The 20,120-nt window shown below is 35.7% G+C and overlaps 1 protein-coding gene across 1 annotated transcript in view; it reads right to left on the minus strand.

Moving 5' to 3' along the window:
- Positions 1-518: 518 nt before the first annotated feature.
- Positions 519-20,120, minus strand: part of C9H18orf63 (chromosome 9 C18orf63 homolog) — a 60,657-nt gene continuing 41,055 nt past the window's right edge. The window contains exons 4-14 of the mRNA XM_046672006.1: positions 20,020-20,076; positions 15,754-15,865; positions 15,122-15,163; positions 12,933-13,009; positions 11,840-11,949; positions 10,899-10,995; positions 10,701-10,786; positions 9,309-9,492; positions 1,784-2,803; positions 1,509-1,598; positions 519-545 (exon numbers count right to left, since the gene is read on the minus strand). Coding sequence (XP_046527962.1) covers positions 519-545; positions 1,509-1,598; positions 1,784-2,803; positions 9,309-9,492; positions 10,701-10,786; positions 10,899-10,995; positions 11,840-11,949; positions 12,933-13,009; positions 15,122-15,163; positions 15,754-15,865; positions 20,020-20,076 — 1,902 coding nt within the window. The remainder of the gene's footprint in view (positions 546-1,508; positions 1,599-1,783; positions 2,804-9,308; positions 9,493-10,700; positions 10,787-10,898; positions 10,996-11,839; positions 11,950-12,932; positions 13,010-15,121; positions 15,164-15,753; positions 15,866-20,019; positions 20,077-20,120) is intronic.

Consider the following 20,120-nt stretch of genomic DNA (forward strand, 5'->3'; position numbering starts at 1 on the left):
CATTCCATGTTCACAGGCATGAGTGTGAGTGTCCATCTACGGTTCCAAGTGGTTATCCCTGCAAAGAGGAATTACAGTCTTTTTTTCACTTTTTCTTGAAACTGTTTTGTATTACTTAAATTTTCATAGGAGTATATATTAATATTATATTTGCAGGAAATTATTTTCTATAATGATATCTATAATTTTTCTCATTACGTTATTCTTTGTAGCTCATGAAATGATTTTTTATTTTTATTTTTTCTGCTTTTTTTCCTCCCCAAATTCCCCCAGCACATAGTTGTGTATCTTTATTTGTGGGTCCTCCTAGTTGTGGAAATGATTTTTTTTTAAAGATTTTATTTTTCCCTTTTTGTCCCCAAAGCCCCCCAGTACATAGTTGTATATTCTTTGTTGTGGGTCCTTCTAGTTGTGGCATGTGGGATGCTGCCTCAGCATGGTTTGATGAGCAGTGCCATGTCCGCGCCCAGGATTCAAACCAACGAAACACTGGGCCGCCTGCAGCGGAGTGCGCGAACTTAACCACTCGACCACGGCGTCAGCCCCTGGAAATGATTTTTTAACTATAAAAATTGTGCTAGGTCTTAAGTAATTCAATATGGGAAAGTGCTATACTTCTAGAACAATATGAAATCTTGAGTAAATTTCACTGATTTTTAAAAATAAAAAAATTCTACGGCATTCTAGCACATACTTTTTTTTTCCTTGACCACCTACTGAGTGCATATAGTAAGACATCTATATGAAACTACATGAAACCAACATTACAAAATATATGGGAATACAGTTAACTACCTTTTGGTTAATTCAAATCAGGCTGGAAATTCTATTAATTATAGAAAGAAATAGCATTTGGAAGAGAAGAAAATGTTTTCTGGGTTGTTCATAAAGAACTTGAATTGAAACTATTCCAATAGTTCTATGCATAAAGTATTTGTGGATATTTTGGTAAGCTTGTTCTTAGACTAAAACAGATGGCAGAACAGAATAAAATGTAATTTCAAGATGCATGGTTTGTGAATTCAGTGCTGCAGACTCAGCATTAGCAGCTAAATCTCAAGTTTTAACTTTAGCCAGCACTGCAACATTTTTTGGTGTGAATTTTAACTTAATGATTAACCTTTGAAACATCATTGAATTATCTTGGATAACAGTCCCAAGAGGTCTGTGTTCTAGAGGTTGTGGAAACCTGTCTTTAGGCAGTCTGCTGCTGCTGCACCCTCTTCTTAGTCCACAAAGACCCCAGAACAGAGTGTGAGGGAGCCAGCGGTGGGGCCTCTTTCCACCTCACCCCTCTTCGGGGCCTCTACTATGCATAACGGTTGCCGCGTACAGTCCTTGGTCAATGGCTTACTGTTCCTAACATTTCCTTTTTCCTTGCTGATTTTAAGGCTTCAAGGAATTTAAAAGTAGCTCCTTCTCACCAAGAGGCTGGGGATCCCTAAACTCAGCAACTGCAATTCTGATAATGTAATGAAAAATAAATAAAAAGATATCACCTAAGTTACCTGGTAAATATTTCCTTCTTTCACATCCATGTTATAAGCTTTAGGAATGATGCGAGATTTCTTCGGTTTTGATTTGTCCAAGTTATGTATCTGTAACCAGATTGAAGAAGCACACTTTGATATAAATTAGCTGTAAATACTTGCCATTGTGTTAGGGTAGATATTCTGTTTCTTAATATGTTTCTAGATGATCTTGGGAAAATCATGTAAATCTTTGTTTAGGGATTTTAAAGGTCTACCATATGATGAATATCCCCAGATTAAAACTGTTTTACCTGGTTACTAGAAGAACTGGATTGCCTATAATGGATAGTATTGGAATGAGGCTTCTTTGAAGTTTCTGAAGATTCCTGCCATAACTTTCTTTTAGACCTGTGGACTGTTCTGCTCACTACCAGTTGGTGGTCACTTACATCAACTTCTTTAGTTTGATTTCCTGATTGCCGCTGTGGTAGTTGGGGATCTTCCATTTCTGTGCCTGATTCAAAAATGTGTGGTTGTCTTTTCACTTTCAGTGACTTGTGGCCTTTCCCTAAAGTTTGTGTTACATATTTGCTTGTTAAATTTTCTTTTCCATTAACTCGAAAGTCAACAGCACTTTTTATTACACCTAAATTGTTATTTAACATCTGAAATACTGAACTATCAGATAGTTTTTTACCTACACTTAAACTCACAGTCCGTTTTCCATCAGAAGGGGGATATTTTGTCATGTTTTCATAGGACTCAGTGTTTTTTTCTTGCAGAGGTCTAGAAGTCTTCTGATTTAAATTTCTAGCATTCATCTGAATGTTACTACTAGTTCTCTTTTTTATGGTTGCATCTAAAATCAGTTTTTCATCCTGGATCACACTAGTTTTAAGTGAAAACAATTTAGATTCTGTAACAACATGCTGTTTTCTTTTCAGGCTGCCAGGTTCTAAGACATTTTTGTTCATCTGTAACGACTGAGTTTTGAAAACTGGTATGAATTTAGGGGTGCTATTACTGCGGGAGCTAAAATTTGTGTCTTGAACTTGAGTATTTCCTCTGTTGGGCTTTGGTACTTCCAAATGTACGTGTGGTGTCTTATAAGACAGGGCTTTCTTTCTGCTCTGAACAGATTCTGGCTGGAGGTGCAGAGTTGAGTATGTGCAGGGCTTTGGCTGGCTGACTGAAAGCTCCACCTTGTGGTCCGTGGCTACTGAACATGGTAGAAGACTCTGAGCCAGGGCGGGTCTTGTGGAAGGGGCCTGAGTCAGAGAGGACCTGAACATTTGCTTAGTGGTCAGATTGGGTGGCTTGACTTTATTTTCCTGAAAAGGTAGAGATTAGGAAATTTTTAAAATGTAGTAATATCCTTAATGGAAAAGAAATAAGATACAAAATATCATCAAAATAAGAATATAAAGTAACACTACAATACATAGAACATGTAAAGAAAAACAAATGAGTCTTCGTGAGGAAATGTGTACATCTCTTATGGTATGTAACCTTCTTTAGATACCACCTTTTCAAGATGAAGATATGTTCTAAATTCTATATAAATCCACTATGAAAGCTATACACTGAGCTACCCATTGTCCTTCAAACGTGCTCTTGCTGCTGACTCGTTCAGAATGTCTTTCCCTTTTCTCTCCTTTTCTTGCCCCCTTATCTCCCCAAGGATCTGCTATCAGTATTTATTTGTCAGCCCAAAATAGCACAAGGTAGTGCCCTTACTTTCAGTGTGCATGTTCCATCTCCCCAAGTAGATACCAGACTCTTCAAGGGTAGGAACCAAGACATTTATTTTCATATCGTCCACATTCTTAAATCTTTCTCACAGTTACTACAAAATACTTGTTCAAAGAAATTAAATTAATGGAGGAGGTGGTTGCATCTACACTAGGCCTTTAAGAATAATAAGCAGGATCTTGACTACTGGGCAGCGACTGTGTAAATAATTTTGTACTCTCATTTCCTACCAGAGTGCCTGGTACCTGCTAGCAATGCAGCAAGTATTTGTTAAACTGACTTGTTAGGTGCATCAGAGAAACAAGTGTATATAGTCTTTTTTAAAAAGTTGTGGTAATATACACATATAGAACATAAAATTTACCATTTTAGAAATTTTTAAGTATATAATTCAGTGACATTAAGTACATTCCTCATTGTTCTTCTGTTGTGTAACCATCACCACTACGTATTTCCAAAAATTTTTCTTCATCCCAAACAGAAACTTTGTAGTCTTTAAGCAGTTAACTCCATTTCCCTCTCCTTGCAGCCTCCGGTAACCACCATTCTACTTTCTGTGCCTATGAATTTGTCCATTCTTAGTACCTCATATAAGTGGAATCACAATACTATCTGGCCATAGCGCATCCCCAGTGAGTCTTGAGTTGCGATACTGGCCTCGAACAGAACTTCTAAGTGTGCACGTGGCTTTTGATCACCTCCACCTTCCTAATCGCATGCAACCCTAAGCCAGAACTATGTAGAAAAAGGAATTTAGGGAAACAGACTCCCAGTGTTCTGAAGCTGACATAATACAAAGTTATCATAGAGTACAAGAATTCCCCCACCTTGACTATTCTTGGGAGAAGGCAGAAGACCCCACGAAAATCTTCGGTGAGGTTTGGGGTGATACTGAAAATAGAGCTCACTTCTTGTCTGTAGGCTTCTAAAGTTGGAGGCTCACCCATGTCAGCAGGGCAAGAAGACACCCCTCCTTAATTCCCCATAATTTTCAGAGGGCAAAACGAGGATTGAGCCAGGTTTCCTGACCCTGAGTGAAGGGATACAGAAGTTAACTAAGGAATAAGAGCTGACTGATAACGCCTGGAGATTGCCAGCCTGAGTGGAAAAGTGTGCATCAAGAAGGAGTTGATTTAGCTTGACAGGGCTGCTGTAAAAAATACCAGAAACTGGGTGACTTAAACAACAGAAATGTATTCTCTCAATGTTCTGGAGGCTAGAAGTCTGAAATTAAGGTGCTGGTAGGGTTGGGGCCATGAAGAAAGGATCTATTCCAGACCTCTCTCCTTGACTTGCAGATAACCATCTTCATATTCACATGGCATTATCCTGCCATATGTGTGTGTGTCCAAATTTCCCCTTTTTATAAGAACACTAGTCATACTGGATTTGGGGGCACATCCTATTCCAGTATGACTTCATCTTAATTATATCTACAATGGCCCTACTTCAAACAAGGTCACATCCTGAGGTACTATTCAACATATCAATTTTTTTGGGGGGGGGCACACAGTTCAACCTGTAACAGGATTTGACAGGTACCTCTGGAGAGACTGAAGAGGGGATGCAGCTGCTCTTCTGAAGATCATCTGTACAAGGCAGCTAGGAGAAAACCTTGAACAGCATCTTTGTCAAGATACCATATGAGCAGACACTACCACCATCAGACCAATCCAAGTCAAGAAGTGAATGCCCCCCGACCCCAATCCCCAGCTATGACTGTGTGATGGATATAGTGGACTGATGTTCAACATCCATTGCACCCTCCTTCTTAGTGCTCTTCTAGAGCCTGGAAATCTAGAATGGACATTTTCTCCTTCACAGGTAGGGTTCAGGATGTGATTTAGGATCAACCAAGCAGAGGCACCCACACAATACTTGGAAGGAAGAAATGAGGTAGAGCCACACTTCCACAGTTTCTGCTGAAAAGCTTACTTATGAACGTCTTTGGTTTTTCGGTTGCAGAGTTAGCAGGAGTCCAAGTGTCCACTCACCAGCTTTGCAAGTGTCCAGAAACAGAGCTTAGGGCACTGATTCTCCTGATGTGGACCATATTTGGCAAGCACACCAAATGCACTTCATCACACACCACTGCCCTCACCCTACATAGACTTTCCCCTGTACATAGATGCTATCACAAGGAGAAGAATGATTCTGAAATTTGAATGAAATTCTACCTCAAAGAGATGCTTTGTCAGAAGTGACTGAGTCATCTTAAAGTGTCTAGATTGAATTTTTTTTCATTTGATGATACAAAAGCATTCAAGAACTAAGTTGAAATCAATTATAGAAAATCAAAGAATAGCCATTTTTTGGACCCTTGGGTTTCATAAACTGTAGTAACTTTTAAGCAACATACCTACTACTTGAGATACCAAAAGAAAAACTCATTCTAGGCAGAGTCATATAATAATAGATAACTTATATTCTGAGATAAAACTTACCTAGAATATGTGCCTGAAATATGTTTATATTCATACCCCCCTTTCATCTTCATCTGTCTCTCAGAAATATACATGAAATGAAAATAATTTCCATGAGTTTGTTTTGCCCCTAGCCTGTCAATGTATTATTTACCCATTCTTTGAATTTCTAAAATATATTAAATAGCCCAAAGGAAGAAACCTCTAGGTTTATATTCAAAATGTATAAAAACACTACAAAAAGGGCCTGTGTAAACAGCAGATGAGATCATAAATAATTCACAGAACTTAAAATACTTAAATGCCAACAATCCAAAGCTTTGTGAAGTTATAACCCAACAAAAACATGCTTTACTACATTATTACTGTTATTCTGCCAGGTGTCACTGGCAAATGTGGCTTGGTTGACTTCAAATTTCTAGAACTTTACATACAATTTATATAACTTTATACATTAACATAAAATTATAGAGGAAAACTAAAGCTTTAACCTATATTTAAATATGAATGAATATCTAATGGAGATCTAGAATTAAGGTAATGATTAAATGAAACTTGAGGATTGACCAAAATAACTGAGCAAATACATTTTATCTATTAAAATCTGGTTCTGTGCATTGCACCACTTGAGTGTTTCTTGATTAAAGCTGAACCAGAATTCAGTTAAGCTTAGACTTAACCACAGGTTTATAGGAAATACGGAGATTAGAAGAATACGTTAACTTTAAATGAAATGACACAACAAGGAAGCAATCATTCAAATCGAGAATATGGGACATTCTCCAGGGCAAATGATCCAGTGTTTCCAGCAAATAACTGGCAAAAATAAAAGGGAAGGGGGTTTGGATTGTTACAGAATAAAAGAGATCTAGGAGATATAACAACCAAATGAAATTATGTGGGTCTTGCTTGGATTCTGATTTAAACAAAACCTCTAAAACAAATCTTTGAGATAAATAAGGAATCGGAGTATAAACTGGTACTGGATGATATTAAAGAATTACTGTTAAATAATTTTTTAAAAAGCTCTTATCAGATAGAGATGCATATTAAAGTTTTTACAGATGAAACAAGACCATATCTTGGACTTGTTTCAAAATTCTCCAGTTTATCCTCCACCGAAAAATATGTCAAGGAAGAGCTAGATGATAGGCATATGAGTTTATTATATTAATTTCTTCTTTGTGTCTTTGAGAATTTCCATAAGTTAAAAAAAAACCTAGTTTGGCTAAGCACTCCTGCTAATTTAAGTTGGCTGAGTTTTATTAAGTAGCCTGATCAATTTATTTTTCACTTTTTAAACTTATGCTTTTAACACTGCATGAATCTTAGAGCTAACATGTGGTGTAGCAAAAACAGGAACTAACATTTACTGAGAGCTCACTGAGTACAAGGAACTGTTCCAGGTATTACCTAGTCCTAAAACAAAATCCAAAAAACCCTGTCAAGTACTGCAAAGGACATGGCGATGTGCTGCCCAGACCCCTTCAAGGAAGGGCTGTTGGTCCCGCCGCCCCAGGACATGCCTGTCTCTCTGTGGCCCAAATCCATGGCAGATGGAGGAAGGGGTATAAGGCCTGCCTATTCTGGCCAATGTAGAACCACCATGATGGGTCATTTTAGCCTCAGAGCTCCACAGGGGCTTGACCATGACTATCTGGCACCTGCTTTGCTTTTGACTTCTCCCTTCACCCAAACTTCTTTCCTATCCTTCACTAGCGTTGCTTTCAAGGGCAGACCCCAACAAACATCATGTGCACTGGACTCCAGAGTTGGCCTCCTAGAGAGCCCAATTTGTGACAAGTGCTGTTATTAACACCACTCCCATGCCCCATTGTATAACTGAGGATGCAGAGGCACAGGGAGATCAAATAACCTGCCTAAATAACTTCTGCTAGAAAGAAATCCTTACTAGGAATGTGCAGTAAGGGTTTCTAAAACCAGAACTCCTAACCACAGATCTACACTTTTTCTAATTTCAGAACTCAGAATCTGACTCCTGGGTTTCAGTTTTAATTCTGCAATGTATTTAACTGTGCGGCTTTGGTTAAATTACTTGGATGTTTTGAGCCTCAGTTTCCTCTTATGTAAAATTGGGAAAACAATTCTTCATCTCAAGAGTCTGTTTTGATGATTGAAGGAGATAACACACAAAAAAGCAGCTGGCACACAGAAGGCGCTCAATAAAACTGAGCAGGATAAATTCTTATTGTCACGGTTCCAATCATCAGCAGCAATATAAAGACCAGAATTTCCAATTAAGTGTTATTTTACATTTAAGAAGCAAATTTTCACATGTATATTGTCCAGATTCACTATTTCATAAACAGACATGGGCTGGAAATATTAAGTATTCAATAAATATACTCAATAAAAATGCATGACATAATCACATTTCTTCTTCTAAATTCCTCAGATTTGAACTTGGCCAGAAACTAAACTTTTAAAAATGTTATGTCTGGGCAAAATTTTAAGATTCATTATCACACTGATGTCAACTGCTATTTGTCCACCTACACTGCCTTCTAAGGAAATAACCTTGCCTATAGCCCCTAATGTCTAGGCTCTCATGTTTTTATGTCATTTATATGAGGTGTTGGCCCCTGTGACCCAAGGATATCAAATCCACATGCTGCTAGTGACAGATGATGCGACCTGGCCTACAAAGATGAATGGGCCTATCAGATATTGGCTCTGGTGAATTTTAGTTGAGGATTATATAGAGAATGAATCAAGCAGCATGGCAGCAAAAGTTGAAAAAATGCCATTAGGCACAGTGCTTGAGCCACAGCAAGTCAACATCATGTGAAAGTCTAAATCATTGGAGCAGTGGAAACTACAATAAACTGAGGAGACTAGTAAGTCAAGAAAAGAGAGTGAGCAGACACAGAAGTATTCATATAACTCATATTATATTCAAGCTATTCAAACTTTTGACTGTCCTTTTGACGAAAACACAATTGTCATTTAAAAGAAAGATCATTGTTGAAAAATTTAAATTAAATTTCCTTAGATTTATTCTTTAAAACTTTCCTTTTAATTTTGTTTTCTTTTGACAAAGAAATCTTATTCTAGTGAATGTGAAGATAGGCCACCATATTTTCTTCATTAATATTGCTTAACTGCTACTTCTTTTTCATAAATAAGATTTCACTTAGCATATCATCTTACAAGGAAAATGGTATTGAATTAACTCAATTTCTATAAATGGAATTATTCAAAGGCTTTTTCAATCAATCAGACTCAAATGAAGTGACAGAAGTTCAAAGTAAACTTAGATTTCTATGAGGCAATGTTTCCAAACTATCCTATAAGATCATTAATTCATTGAAGAAACATTTAATGATACACCTATTATGTACCAGGCACTCAGGATAAGAAGATGAGTATGATTTCTGCCCTTTAGGAGCTCATGCTAAATTAGAAAAACAGCCCAGCAAACAACTACTACTATAATGCCACACTGAATACAATAACAACAACAAATGGCAGTGCCAAAGAGATAAGTATAAGAATAACAAACAGTATTAGGAGGATACTGAACTGACAGAAAAGAATTATAGCACAATGGAGTAGGTAGTCCATCAGAGAAGGCAAGAGGTCCAAGTAAGGTAGGTGCACAGCACGTTTGCAGAACTCATTAAGACATGAAAACTCTTACCTGTACATGAGGTTTAGTTAGTTCTTGTGTGTAGTAGCATGGTTTAGTTGTCATCTTTATGGGAAATCCACATATATGGGGCAGTTTAGATTTTAAATCTGAAAGAAAACTTTTCAACACACCTTCCAAATCTACCCTAGGAAAGAACTGTATGGGCTGACTTCTGATGCAACTGAGAGGGTATTTGAACAACGTTAAAGAACAATGGAACAGTTTTCATACATAAGAGATAGAAATTTTTATGGAACTAAAAAAGTATTAAAATAGAAACTGTTAAAAAGGCACATTTAACTAAATCCTATCTTACATATTGCTTATTCCCTATTACCCAAAGCTAAAAAGCATGTTTTTTCACAGGGATCTTAATTTCTTCTATTTTAACACTCACAATCAAGACAACTCATTGTACCCTCATTATATGGCTCTTCATATAGACTGGCAAACTAAGATACTCCGAAAGTCATTTATAAGAAAGACGCTATGACCTTTAGAAATTACAGAAATAAACGTTCACAGTCAACAACAAACAGGTTGCATCTCCAAAAACAGGAAAAATTCAGTGCAGAGAAACAACACACATAGACTGTATTCACATTCCAAAGGCAGTTCTTTGAGAAAAGCAGTTGCTTTTCTGATGAAAAATACTCTGCAGACGTGGAACAATGTCTTTGCATCTAATGAAAGGCAGTTATTGAGGTCTGACAACTTCAACTTTACATTAAGATTTGGGTTAGGAAACGTAGAATTCAGAAATAGTACATTATGGCTCTTCCTTCCTCCATTTTGAAACTCTAGCTCGTCAGAACAAAAAGAGACAGGAAAGGTGCAATCAGTACTAATTAAGACTCAAGAGTTTCACCCGAGCACTTGTGTGCTTTTTCGTGTATAGATTTTTTAAAATAATGTTAACAAAGATATTTTATTAAATCAATAGGGTGCATTAAGTATAAATCAAATCCTCTAAACTTGGCCTGTAAAATTAAATAAGTTTTCAAAAAGAAAAATCTCTGTTAAACAACTAATTCTTTTAATTCCACTCTTTCAATAATATCCAAAATGCCACCAGAGGGAGCCCTTGGCTAAGCACCATTTTAGGATTATTTTCTTACTACTAGGAATCATGTAAACTTTTTTCCTACCTAAAGTTCCTTTTGCTGTCTAAATTGTTGCAATAGTGTTTAAGGAAAAAAAAATATCATTAAGCTCATCCTCAAATAAAAATAGGAAAATACCAAGAAAGACAAAAAACACTCATGCAGATAAAAAGAAGTAGGGGGAAAGTGGATTCACGTGGACATAGAGAAGGCTGAAAATGATGACATCAGGGCAGGAGCAAGACTGGATCATAAGGTGGGCAGAGAGCATCTGTTACAGGTGGTGTGTAAAGGATATGTGAAGATCCTTCTTCCTATCATTTTGAAGTAGATGCTGCAGTATATTTTAATATTTCCACAATCTTCTGGAAGTTTATAGCCATACTAAAAATTAAGAACAAAGCTGAAATTCTCTTGGGACAAAGCTAAACTTAGGTTAAATTACAAGAAGCAAAATCAATTAACTTCTAACCGAATACATATTTCTATTCCTTACCAGATCCTCCCAGTGCATCTGGAAATCTTCATATGATTGAAAAGGACAGTCAGGAGGTATGGTGTGAAGAATACTTATTATTTGTCCCATTTTCATACTATGGAAAATAACAGTTGGTAAAATACTATGAGCCAATGCTTAGATAGTTTAAGTTAATTATACAATTTAGAAAGTGTTCAAAAACATTTAGAAACTATCTACACATAAGCAATAAACTAATCATTTGTTCCCAGTTCCAAATACACATTGTATTAAATCTTAACAACTAGAATTGTTAGGAAAAACTAAACTGGATTGATGCAATGTGTTAGTTATAAACAGAAAATAATGACTAATAAAATGTTGCCACACAGAGGTATGCGTGGTAATTGTTAGACTTTAGAGAAAAGGCTATTAAGAGTTGAACGAATCAGAGTCAAATCTATATTCCCTACCTACCTCTTCCCTGCTTCAATGATTAAATTAGTATGCATATGCTGCTAGTTAATTAAAGTTCTTTTTCCTAAGCAGGTTAAAATTTCATCTCAGTAGTACTATTTATATTAAAAAGGAGCCATTATTTTTTCCTGAAGATAGTACAAACTTAAAACTCAGCTCATATCAAACGATAATGCATCATTAATTATATGTACAAGTTTATAAAGTTTTATTGATACTATTATAATAGTTGTAATTTCATAGTGAAATAGCTAGAAATTTTTTTAAAGCTAGATCTAATAAAAATGAAAATGTATAATAAAATTATTTTAGCAATTTGATAAAGGAAATTGAAGGCTTTTGTGAGTATAACAATATTGTTTTAATACTTTTTATAAGTTAAAATTCAGCTTCAAAAATTCACGAAAATAATTTATACTTTTGCACATACCAACGTTGAGGCAAAATCAGAGAAAACTACTATTTCTTGAATCTACCCTAGATTCTACAAATTGCAGTCTCACCTTGGCAAAACATAGCACCAGTTGTTTAAAATTGAATGTCCCTCAATGACGGCGTTCTTCTTAGTATCAAAATCCTTTATAATGCTCTGAGAAATGTCAAATTCTCTTAGCTTTTAATAGAAATAAGATTTTTATGCATAAGTCCTCAAAAGAATTTGGCAAACAAAAAGAAACAGTAAAAAACACATATTTCTTACACACACCCCCACAGAGACGGTTATAAAGTAGTTTAAAGGCTTAAATTATATTAGATCACGCATAACCACTTTAAACAATATAATCAATGTTTCAGTTCACCCTATTTCTCCTCTATACAGTATATCAAGTATTTCATGCTTCCCCTCTTATCTTCTAAACCAAAAGTCCTATTTTATACTTATTTTAATTGGTTTTCAGTTTCTTTGTTTATGTTGATTTATAGGAAGTTGAACCCCTTCCAAAGGAAGGTATTTACATTTTGTAAGAATAACATCTTAACCAAATTTTTTTAATTTTTTTTTTTTTTTCCCGGGAGGACGCATTAGGGAGTTATAACTCTATTTGGTCTTTTGGAGGGAAGAGAACCAAGCTGATAGCCCCACTCTCCTTTTGTAAGCCTCTTCGATCTCCTGGAATGCTTTTTCCTCTGGTCCCCAGGTGCCCTATGTGTAGGGTATTTAAGCTCGTAGATAGCCAACAACAATTTACCACTTACAGTTCTCTCACCCTGCGAAATACTCCTGTGGGACATTTTCTTATAGTGAGTCAAAGATATAGAGGGACCTCAGTGAGGTGAAAAACAAAGTACTAACGGGTGAGAAAACACTGTATTAAGATTAGAGAGAATGGCTCATAATCCCTTGCCCTCTTTTTACATCTTTTGGGAAAGGATTAATATGATTAGATCTGTATTAAACTGACAGAATGATGTTTTCTTTGGGTAAACAGATTTAGAACAGTATCAATATATCAAGCATTTAATAATATGGATTTTGATTAAAAAAACTTTATCACTCTTGGTTAAAAATTAAACCCTACTAGCATGTTAGTAATAATAATAAATATATTAAGTGAACATAATAAAGCTAATTATAGAGATCAAAATATGTGGTACCTTAGGTGGTGGCAGTCTGATTGTGTAAGCTTCTATACTTAGACAAACTTGAGTTTCTGTTACATTGATGTCTAGTACTGAAAATAAAATATTTCACTGAACTTTCTGGAATTATTAATCCATCCTATCAAATTAAGTACTTTAGTAACAAAAGAAATTACTTTAATTTATTCAAGTTAGAAACTGTTAAGAATGGATTTTTTTTCCACACATGGTAAAATTCAAATCATCACCATACAATATTTGACAATCTGCAGATGAGACATCAAAAAGAAGACAAAGGTAAGAAACAACACAGATATGTGGGTGTGTATGTGTGGAGGTGGGGCGTCACAAGGAACGCTTACAGTAAGAAAAACAAGTCATCCCACAGTTGAGAGGAAAACTCAACAAATACCTTTTACAAGTCTGACATCTATTATATGTAAAAAATGGAGACCATCTTCTTCTTAAATCAGGAGAGGTACCATCCCATACTTCTGACTTCAGTAGTCTTTTACTAACAAATGCCCTCAAATACACTGGCACATATATTACAGATCACAGAGCTGCAAGTCTTCTCCCTTGCTTTCTCATAATTAAAATTATTTATACAAGTAATATAGTGGTTATCTTGGGAAGGCGTAGTACCTGGAAGAAAGTATGAGGGGGCTCCTGGGCTACTGGTAATGTTCTGTTTCTTAATCTCTGGACTGGTTGTAAGGATATGTTTAGCTTGTGAATATTCAATGAGCTATATACTTACGGTTTGTCAGTTTGGCTATAGAATATCACATTCAGTAAAGCTAAAAGAAAAAATTCTAACAGAGGAGTGAAGAATTTTGCTCTTCCAAACTTTTATCTTTAATATCCTACAGCTGTGTCTCCTCATAGTATTTGGGGATGGAACTAAATTTAGGTAATGAACCCATTCTTCCAGAGCTAGAGCACACAGTGACTGCCACTGTCCAACTTAAACATAAAACTAGCCCAAACAGGGCAAAGAGGCTTCAGGCTGAAAGTGGACTCAGACCGAATAGCTGTGGATTACGGATGCTAGCCTAGGATTTAAGGCTATGCCCAAATGGTGGTGAAAGCACCATGTCTGATTAATAATGTTTACTCAGGCTCAGAAATTTCACCTAGCAGCTATCTCTGGACTACTGTTTAGGAACATGTCTACCTGCAATAAAGTCATGCATGCCAGTGAATGAATTATATTAGACTATATTGTAAACTGTGTATTGTAGGTCATCTGTCTCTCTTTAGAAAATCTTTTTTTTTTTTTTAAGGAGAAAAAGAATCATGTTCTTATAAGAAATAAAGCTTTTATTTACAACAGTACTAAAGAATTTTTTTCTTTTTAAAATTTTTTTATTGAGGTTATACTGGCTTATAACATTGTGTAAATGTCAAGTGTGCGTTACTATATTTCAGTTTCTGTGTAGACTGCCTTGTGTTCACTACCAATAGTCTAGTTTTTATGTGCCACCATACATATGTGCCTCTTTACCTCTTTCACCCTCCCCCACCCCCTTCCCCTCTGGGAACCCTCAATCTGTTCAATTTCCAACATACATAAAGAACTCACACAACTCAAGAACAAAAAAATGAACAACCTGATCAAAAAACAGGCAAAGGATATGAATAGATATTTTCCCAAAGAAGATATACAGATGGCCAACAAGCACATGAAAAGATGTTCAACATCATCAATCATTTGGGAAATGCAAATCAAAACTACAATAAGTTATCACCTCACACCCATCAGAATGACTATAATTAATAAGACAAGAAATAACAAGTGTTGGAGAGGATGTGGAGAAAAGAATTTTTGATGATATGATTCTGGAAACTATACACTATAAGTTTCCAATGTATAAACTTATACATCATAACGTATAAACTTATAATGTATAAACATTATAGCCTATGTTTAAATTAAACTCCTTCATAGTTATATTTTTAAGTAGAGAAATTACAAATATAGCTTTCATTCCAATTAGAAGAAGTGAATTTTTTCTCATATAGGTAGAATATATATTTTAAACCAGAGGTGATTTCCCAGGTGAAACTGTGATTATAATAATATCTGATTAAATTCTGATATAACCCAGTCATCAAAATTATAAGCCCACAATCTGTAACATTGTTTTTTTAACAACTGTTAATGATATTGTTTTATTTACTGACAATGCATTTTTACTTACCAACAGCACTTTGCTTTCCCATCTGAGAAAGAAATTCTCTTCCTTAAAAAAATTCATAGAATATGCCATATTATTGTAACTAATAAATCATGCTTGATATATAACTTTTTATGTGAAATTACCAAAGCTAAGGAAAATGCTTTAAAATGCAATTTTACACAAAGGAATATCTGATGCCAGCTCAGAGAAAAAAACACAATCACTCAAAAAGTATGCCTTCAAATAAAAGTACAGAAATACTCAATGCTTCCCTCAAATATTTATTTCCTGGTATGAAACACTTAGAAAATGGTCAGACCTCAACACAAAATGCAAAATAGCCTTTTGGTTCCAACAATATTAGTAATTTGTGTTCATTTTATTATAATGCTCTATGCTTACATTTATTCCTTTCTAGCCATCAAGTATTGTATAATAAAAATCTTTCTTTAAAGAAACCTCAGCAGGCCTCTGGACATAATCCCAAAATAAGGAGACGGCATTTATGTTGTGGGCTTGCTTGAGAATGCTTGGTTGGGCTATGCTTTAAAAACTATTTCCTAAAAATAACATATCTTGCAATTAAAAACAGATGCACATAATAGAAGTAATCTAGCTCAGAAAGCCCCAAAGACTAAAAGAGATAAAGTCACCTTGCACCAAGAGATGGCCAGTTTTATTCCAGGCTGGAGCAAGCCTAGCTGTGAGTGAATATGAAAGGCAGTTTTGAAGAATTACAGGAATTACTCTTTGTGGAGCTTCCACCTAAAAACATTAAAGGGCAAAATGTGGGCAAATTTACAACAATTGGTATGTCCCTATAAATTCAGAGAAAATGTCTGTGTGTTTGGATTACCAGCCAACAGACTGGGCTGTTATGGATCTAAGTTATAGTCACCACTACAGCCAATCCTATCTGGTTCTAAAGTTAGAGAGGCGTTAAACTAGATTCACTTTGAAACCATGACTACTATCATGCTATAAGGGCCAAATTCTACCTACTTATCCTGGCCCAATAAGCCTAAGCTTTTAGAGTTTCCATGCTAAAATCTTAAACTTTACTTTGTATTCTGCTCTACAAAGAGGAAACCAGACCAGAACTATATTGTAATCTTTCTCATTATTGTTCACTCTAGCTCAACATCAGAAAACAATTAAATACTTACATGGCACACAAGCGACCAGCAGAGTATCTTGTAAAAAATTCTTAAAAATCAGGACTTTCACTTCTGATATGATAAGAAGTAACAGAATCTAGATTTATCCTCCTACTTGAAATAACTAAAAAACTGGGCAAGTTATATGAAATGATGGTTCACAAGATGTTGGGCATCAAGCAACAAAGAAGAGCAATTCCTAAGGAAACCTATAATTACCCAATCATATTGATTAAGGACGGTTTCCAGGCTGTGGTACAGGGAGGCGGAATCCTGGAAGAGCCAGTGGGATCCTTGGGTTGAGGAGACAGAGCTGAGAGTCCAGGGAGGCCACAGAAGCTAGATATTTTGGGGCAAAGTATTGGAGAGGAGAGAGCTGTACAGAGACCAAACTCAGATCAGCAAACTCAGATCTTGAGTATTCAGCTGAGTATGGATTAGCACTTGCATATGAGGAAACTACCCAGGACTGGGGAAAGAACCAAGGCTGTTTGCTATACAGACATCCTTGAAAATATAGTCCAGAAGAAAACACTGCCAATTGCCTCTGCCAGCGAGACACACAGAAAAGTGAGAGAGCGAAGAACTGCCTCCCAATATTATCTACCCCCTGTATTTGAACCATTTTGACTTCTGGTGAATTTTCCCAGGATGCAAGTAATTAATCTGTTGGCAGAGGATGGGACTAGATCTGTTCAATTTGTCTCATAGAGAATTTAATTAAGGTTACTATCAATAGGACTCTAAGCAGGAGGATGAGGCCAACCTGAAATGTTGACCTCAAACATACCTCCAGGGTCCCAGACCCAACCAGCTGAACAAATCTCAAAAACTATCAGGATCTGCCTTAGAAAGCCAAATTGCTTTCTCTTTTATTCTGTATTGATTTTTCCCATAGCTTGAGGTATTAACCCAGATACAGCAGGAAGTATCAGCACACACTCAGCCTTGGCATACAAGGAAGAAGTCTGGGGCAATTCTATCATCCATAACCATCCTGATTGGTGACTTGGATGCCTTCCAGGACAAAGATGGTGTCATTGATCACTTCAGCTAATGTCAGGGACAAATTCTGTACCATATTTTCTCAATAACTGATACAACAGGTAGACAGAAAATAAGCGAGAATATAGTAGCTTAACGATACTATCAACCAATGTGACTTGATTAATATTTCGAGACTATTAACACAACAGCAGCAGAATACACACACTCCTCAACTGGACAAGGGACATTTACTAAGATACACCATATTCTGGGCCATAAAACAAGTCTCAGTAAATTTTAAAAGATTCAAGTTATACAAAACATGTTCTCTAACAATTAAATTAGAAAGCAAAGACAGAAAGATTCCTGGAAAATCCTCAAATATGTGGTAACCACATAACACACTTCTAACTAACTCATAGATCAAAGAAGAAATCAAAGGGGAATTAGAAATTATTCTGAACTGAGGAAAATCAAAACAAAACATATACTTTGGAGGAAATTTATAGTACTAAATGTCTCTATATTAGACAAGAAGAAAGTTCTCAAATCAGTGGCCTCAATTTCCACCTTAGGAAACTACATAAAGAAAAGCAAACAAAACCCAAAATAAGCCTAAGAAGGGAAATAATAAAGACCCAAATGAAACTCAATAAAATACAAAACAGTAAAACAACAGAGAAAATCAATGAAACCATAAGCTTGTTCTCTGAGACAAGTAAGATTGCTAAGCCTGTAACACGACTGATCTGGGAGGAAAACAAAAGATACGATACACATTACCAATATCAGGAATGAGAGAGGTGACATAACTACAGATTCTACAGCAAAAGAAAACAAGGGAATATGGTAAGTAACTTTATGCCAATAAATTTTATAACTCAGATAAAGTGGACATATTCCTTGAAATAGATAACGTGAATAGCTCTACTACATATTAAAGAAATTAAAATTGTAGTTAAAAACCTTCCCACAAGAAAAATTCCATCCCAGATAATTTGATGGGTGAATTTTACCAAATATTTATGGAAGAAGTAATAAAAATTCTACACAAACGTCAAAAACTTGAAAAGGAGAGAATTTTTTCCGACTAGAAGATTTCTGACGGCAAGGAGTTTACGTGGTTCATAGCTTTATATTCAGAAACAAATAGTGTGCTCAGTGTATTACAGATATTCAATAAACATCTGCTATGATTACTATTACACAGAAAGTATCCATATAAAAAAAGCTCAGCATAATCATGAAGGCTCAACAAGGCAGAAAAGCAAGTCAGATTGGAAGAAAGTTCACAAATAACAAAGAATTCAGGATCTGGAAGTCTGGTGAAGGGGTCAAAACAAGTTTATTTAGTAGGAATGAGGAACTGGGATAAGAGGAAAAAGGGTAATATTATAAATAAAAAGATTTTAAACATTTTTGACATGGGACACCCTGCAGTAATAAAGTCAAAGGTGTGAATTATAAGACTAGAAGAAAGACCACAAAGTAAGCGTTTTCATTAGAATATGAGGATAAGGGGTGATATGTTTCTTTTCATTTTTTCTTATAATCTGAAGATATATATACATAAAATTATGGTACTTGGTATAAATATTCTTTTATTAAATCAATGCTGAAATGCTACCTATTCTTACAGACAGAAAATAACTGTTTTGATCTTTAGAATTCATCTCTAAAATCATATTGTCTCTATCCTTTCGCTAACAGATTTGTCAAAAAATAATACAATTTTGACCTTGAAGTCAACATATTAATAAGAAGATTAAATTCTCCAAAAGCAGGCCAGTAAGGCAGCAAAGGGCTCTCCACTAAACTACGAGATACTTTCCACAATAAAGGACAGAATTTTGTAGGGATCTCTGGAAGACCCCAGATTCTAGTTCTAGGTGAATGACAAACTGTAAATTAGGTTCTCACAGTACATACATGGCCTTTTCAGGACAAGTAGAATCCTCAGATGACCAAAAGCTTGTCTCAGCAAAAAGATTTAACTAAAATCCTCCCTCGTTGTTCCCAAAGAATACTGCTTTGTGACTGGTTGTGACTGATGGCCAAAACCATCTTTTGGGGTTATTCAAAGATTTCTCAAGGAACTGCAAAGCACCTCTGGTTATTGTTGAGACCTTAACATCCTCCTAGAACCTAAACAAAGTATCTCATCTTGGAGATGTCCAGAAACCTCATTATCCTGAATGTCATGAGATCCAGAAACAGAGGCCAGCACTGATGCCTAGACAGGGTGCTAGAATGACCAAGGATACAGTGTCTCAGCGATATATGCAGAGAAATGAAGGGAGCTCCAGGCAAGTATCCACGACCTGAGTAACTGAGACACGAGAGGTGCTCAACCCTATGTATTCATATTTTCCTGGCTAAGATCCAGAAACTCATCACCATGTAGAATACAATCTATAGTGTTTAGTTCCTCCACTTACTAGCTATATGATTATGAAAGATATTTTTATCTCCTCGGTTTTCATTTTGCTCATCTGTAAAAATGGGGATATTTACTTCCTGGAAGATATGTATGGTAAATGAGAGTATGCCACATAAAATGCCTGCAAGAAAGTACCCAACAAAAATTAAGCCTTTGCCCTTCTTTCTAAACTAAATGTGCACAAAATAATTGTTTGGGAAAAAATTGTTGGGTTTTTTCACTGCATAGCAATGACTTATGAGAAAGATACTCCAATTTTTGTTTGCTGACAAAAGAAGCTGAATACAAAATCACTATACACAGTATCTGGAACTATTAGTCTCTTTAAAACTTACCTTAGCTCCATGTTTTTCAATATAGGTATTAAGTTTTCCAGCTTTATAAAATGGTATCTATAACAAAAATGCACATTTACAAAAGTGACATAAATATATTA

Source organism: Equus quagga, chromosome 9, assembly GCF_021613505.1.
Source record: "Equus quagga isolate Etosha38 chromosome 9, UCLA_HA_Equagga_1.0, whole genome shotgun sequence".
Classification (NCBI taxonomy): Eukaryota; Metazoa; Chordata; class Mammalia; order Perissodactyla; family Equidae; genus Equus; species Equus quagga.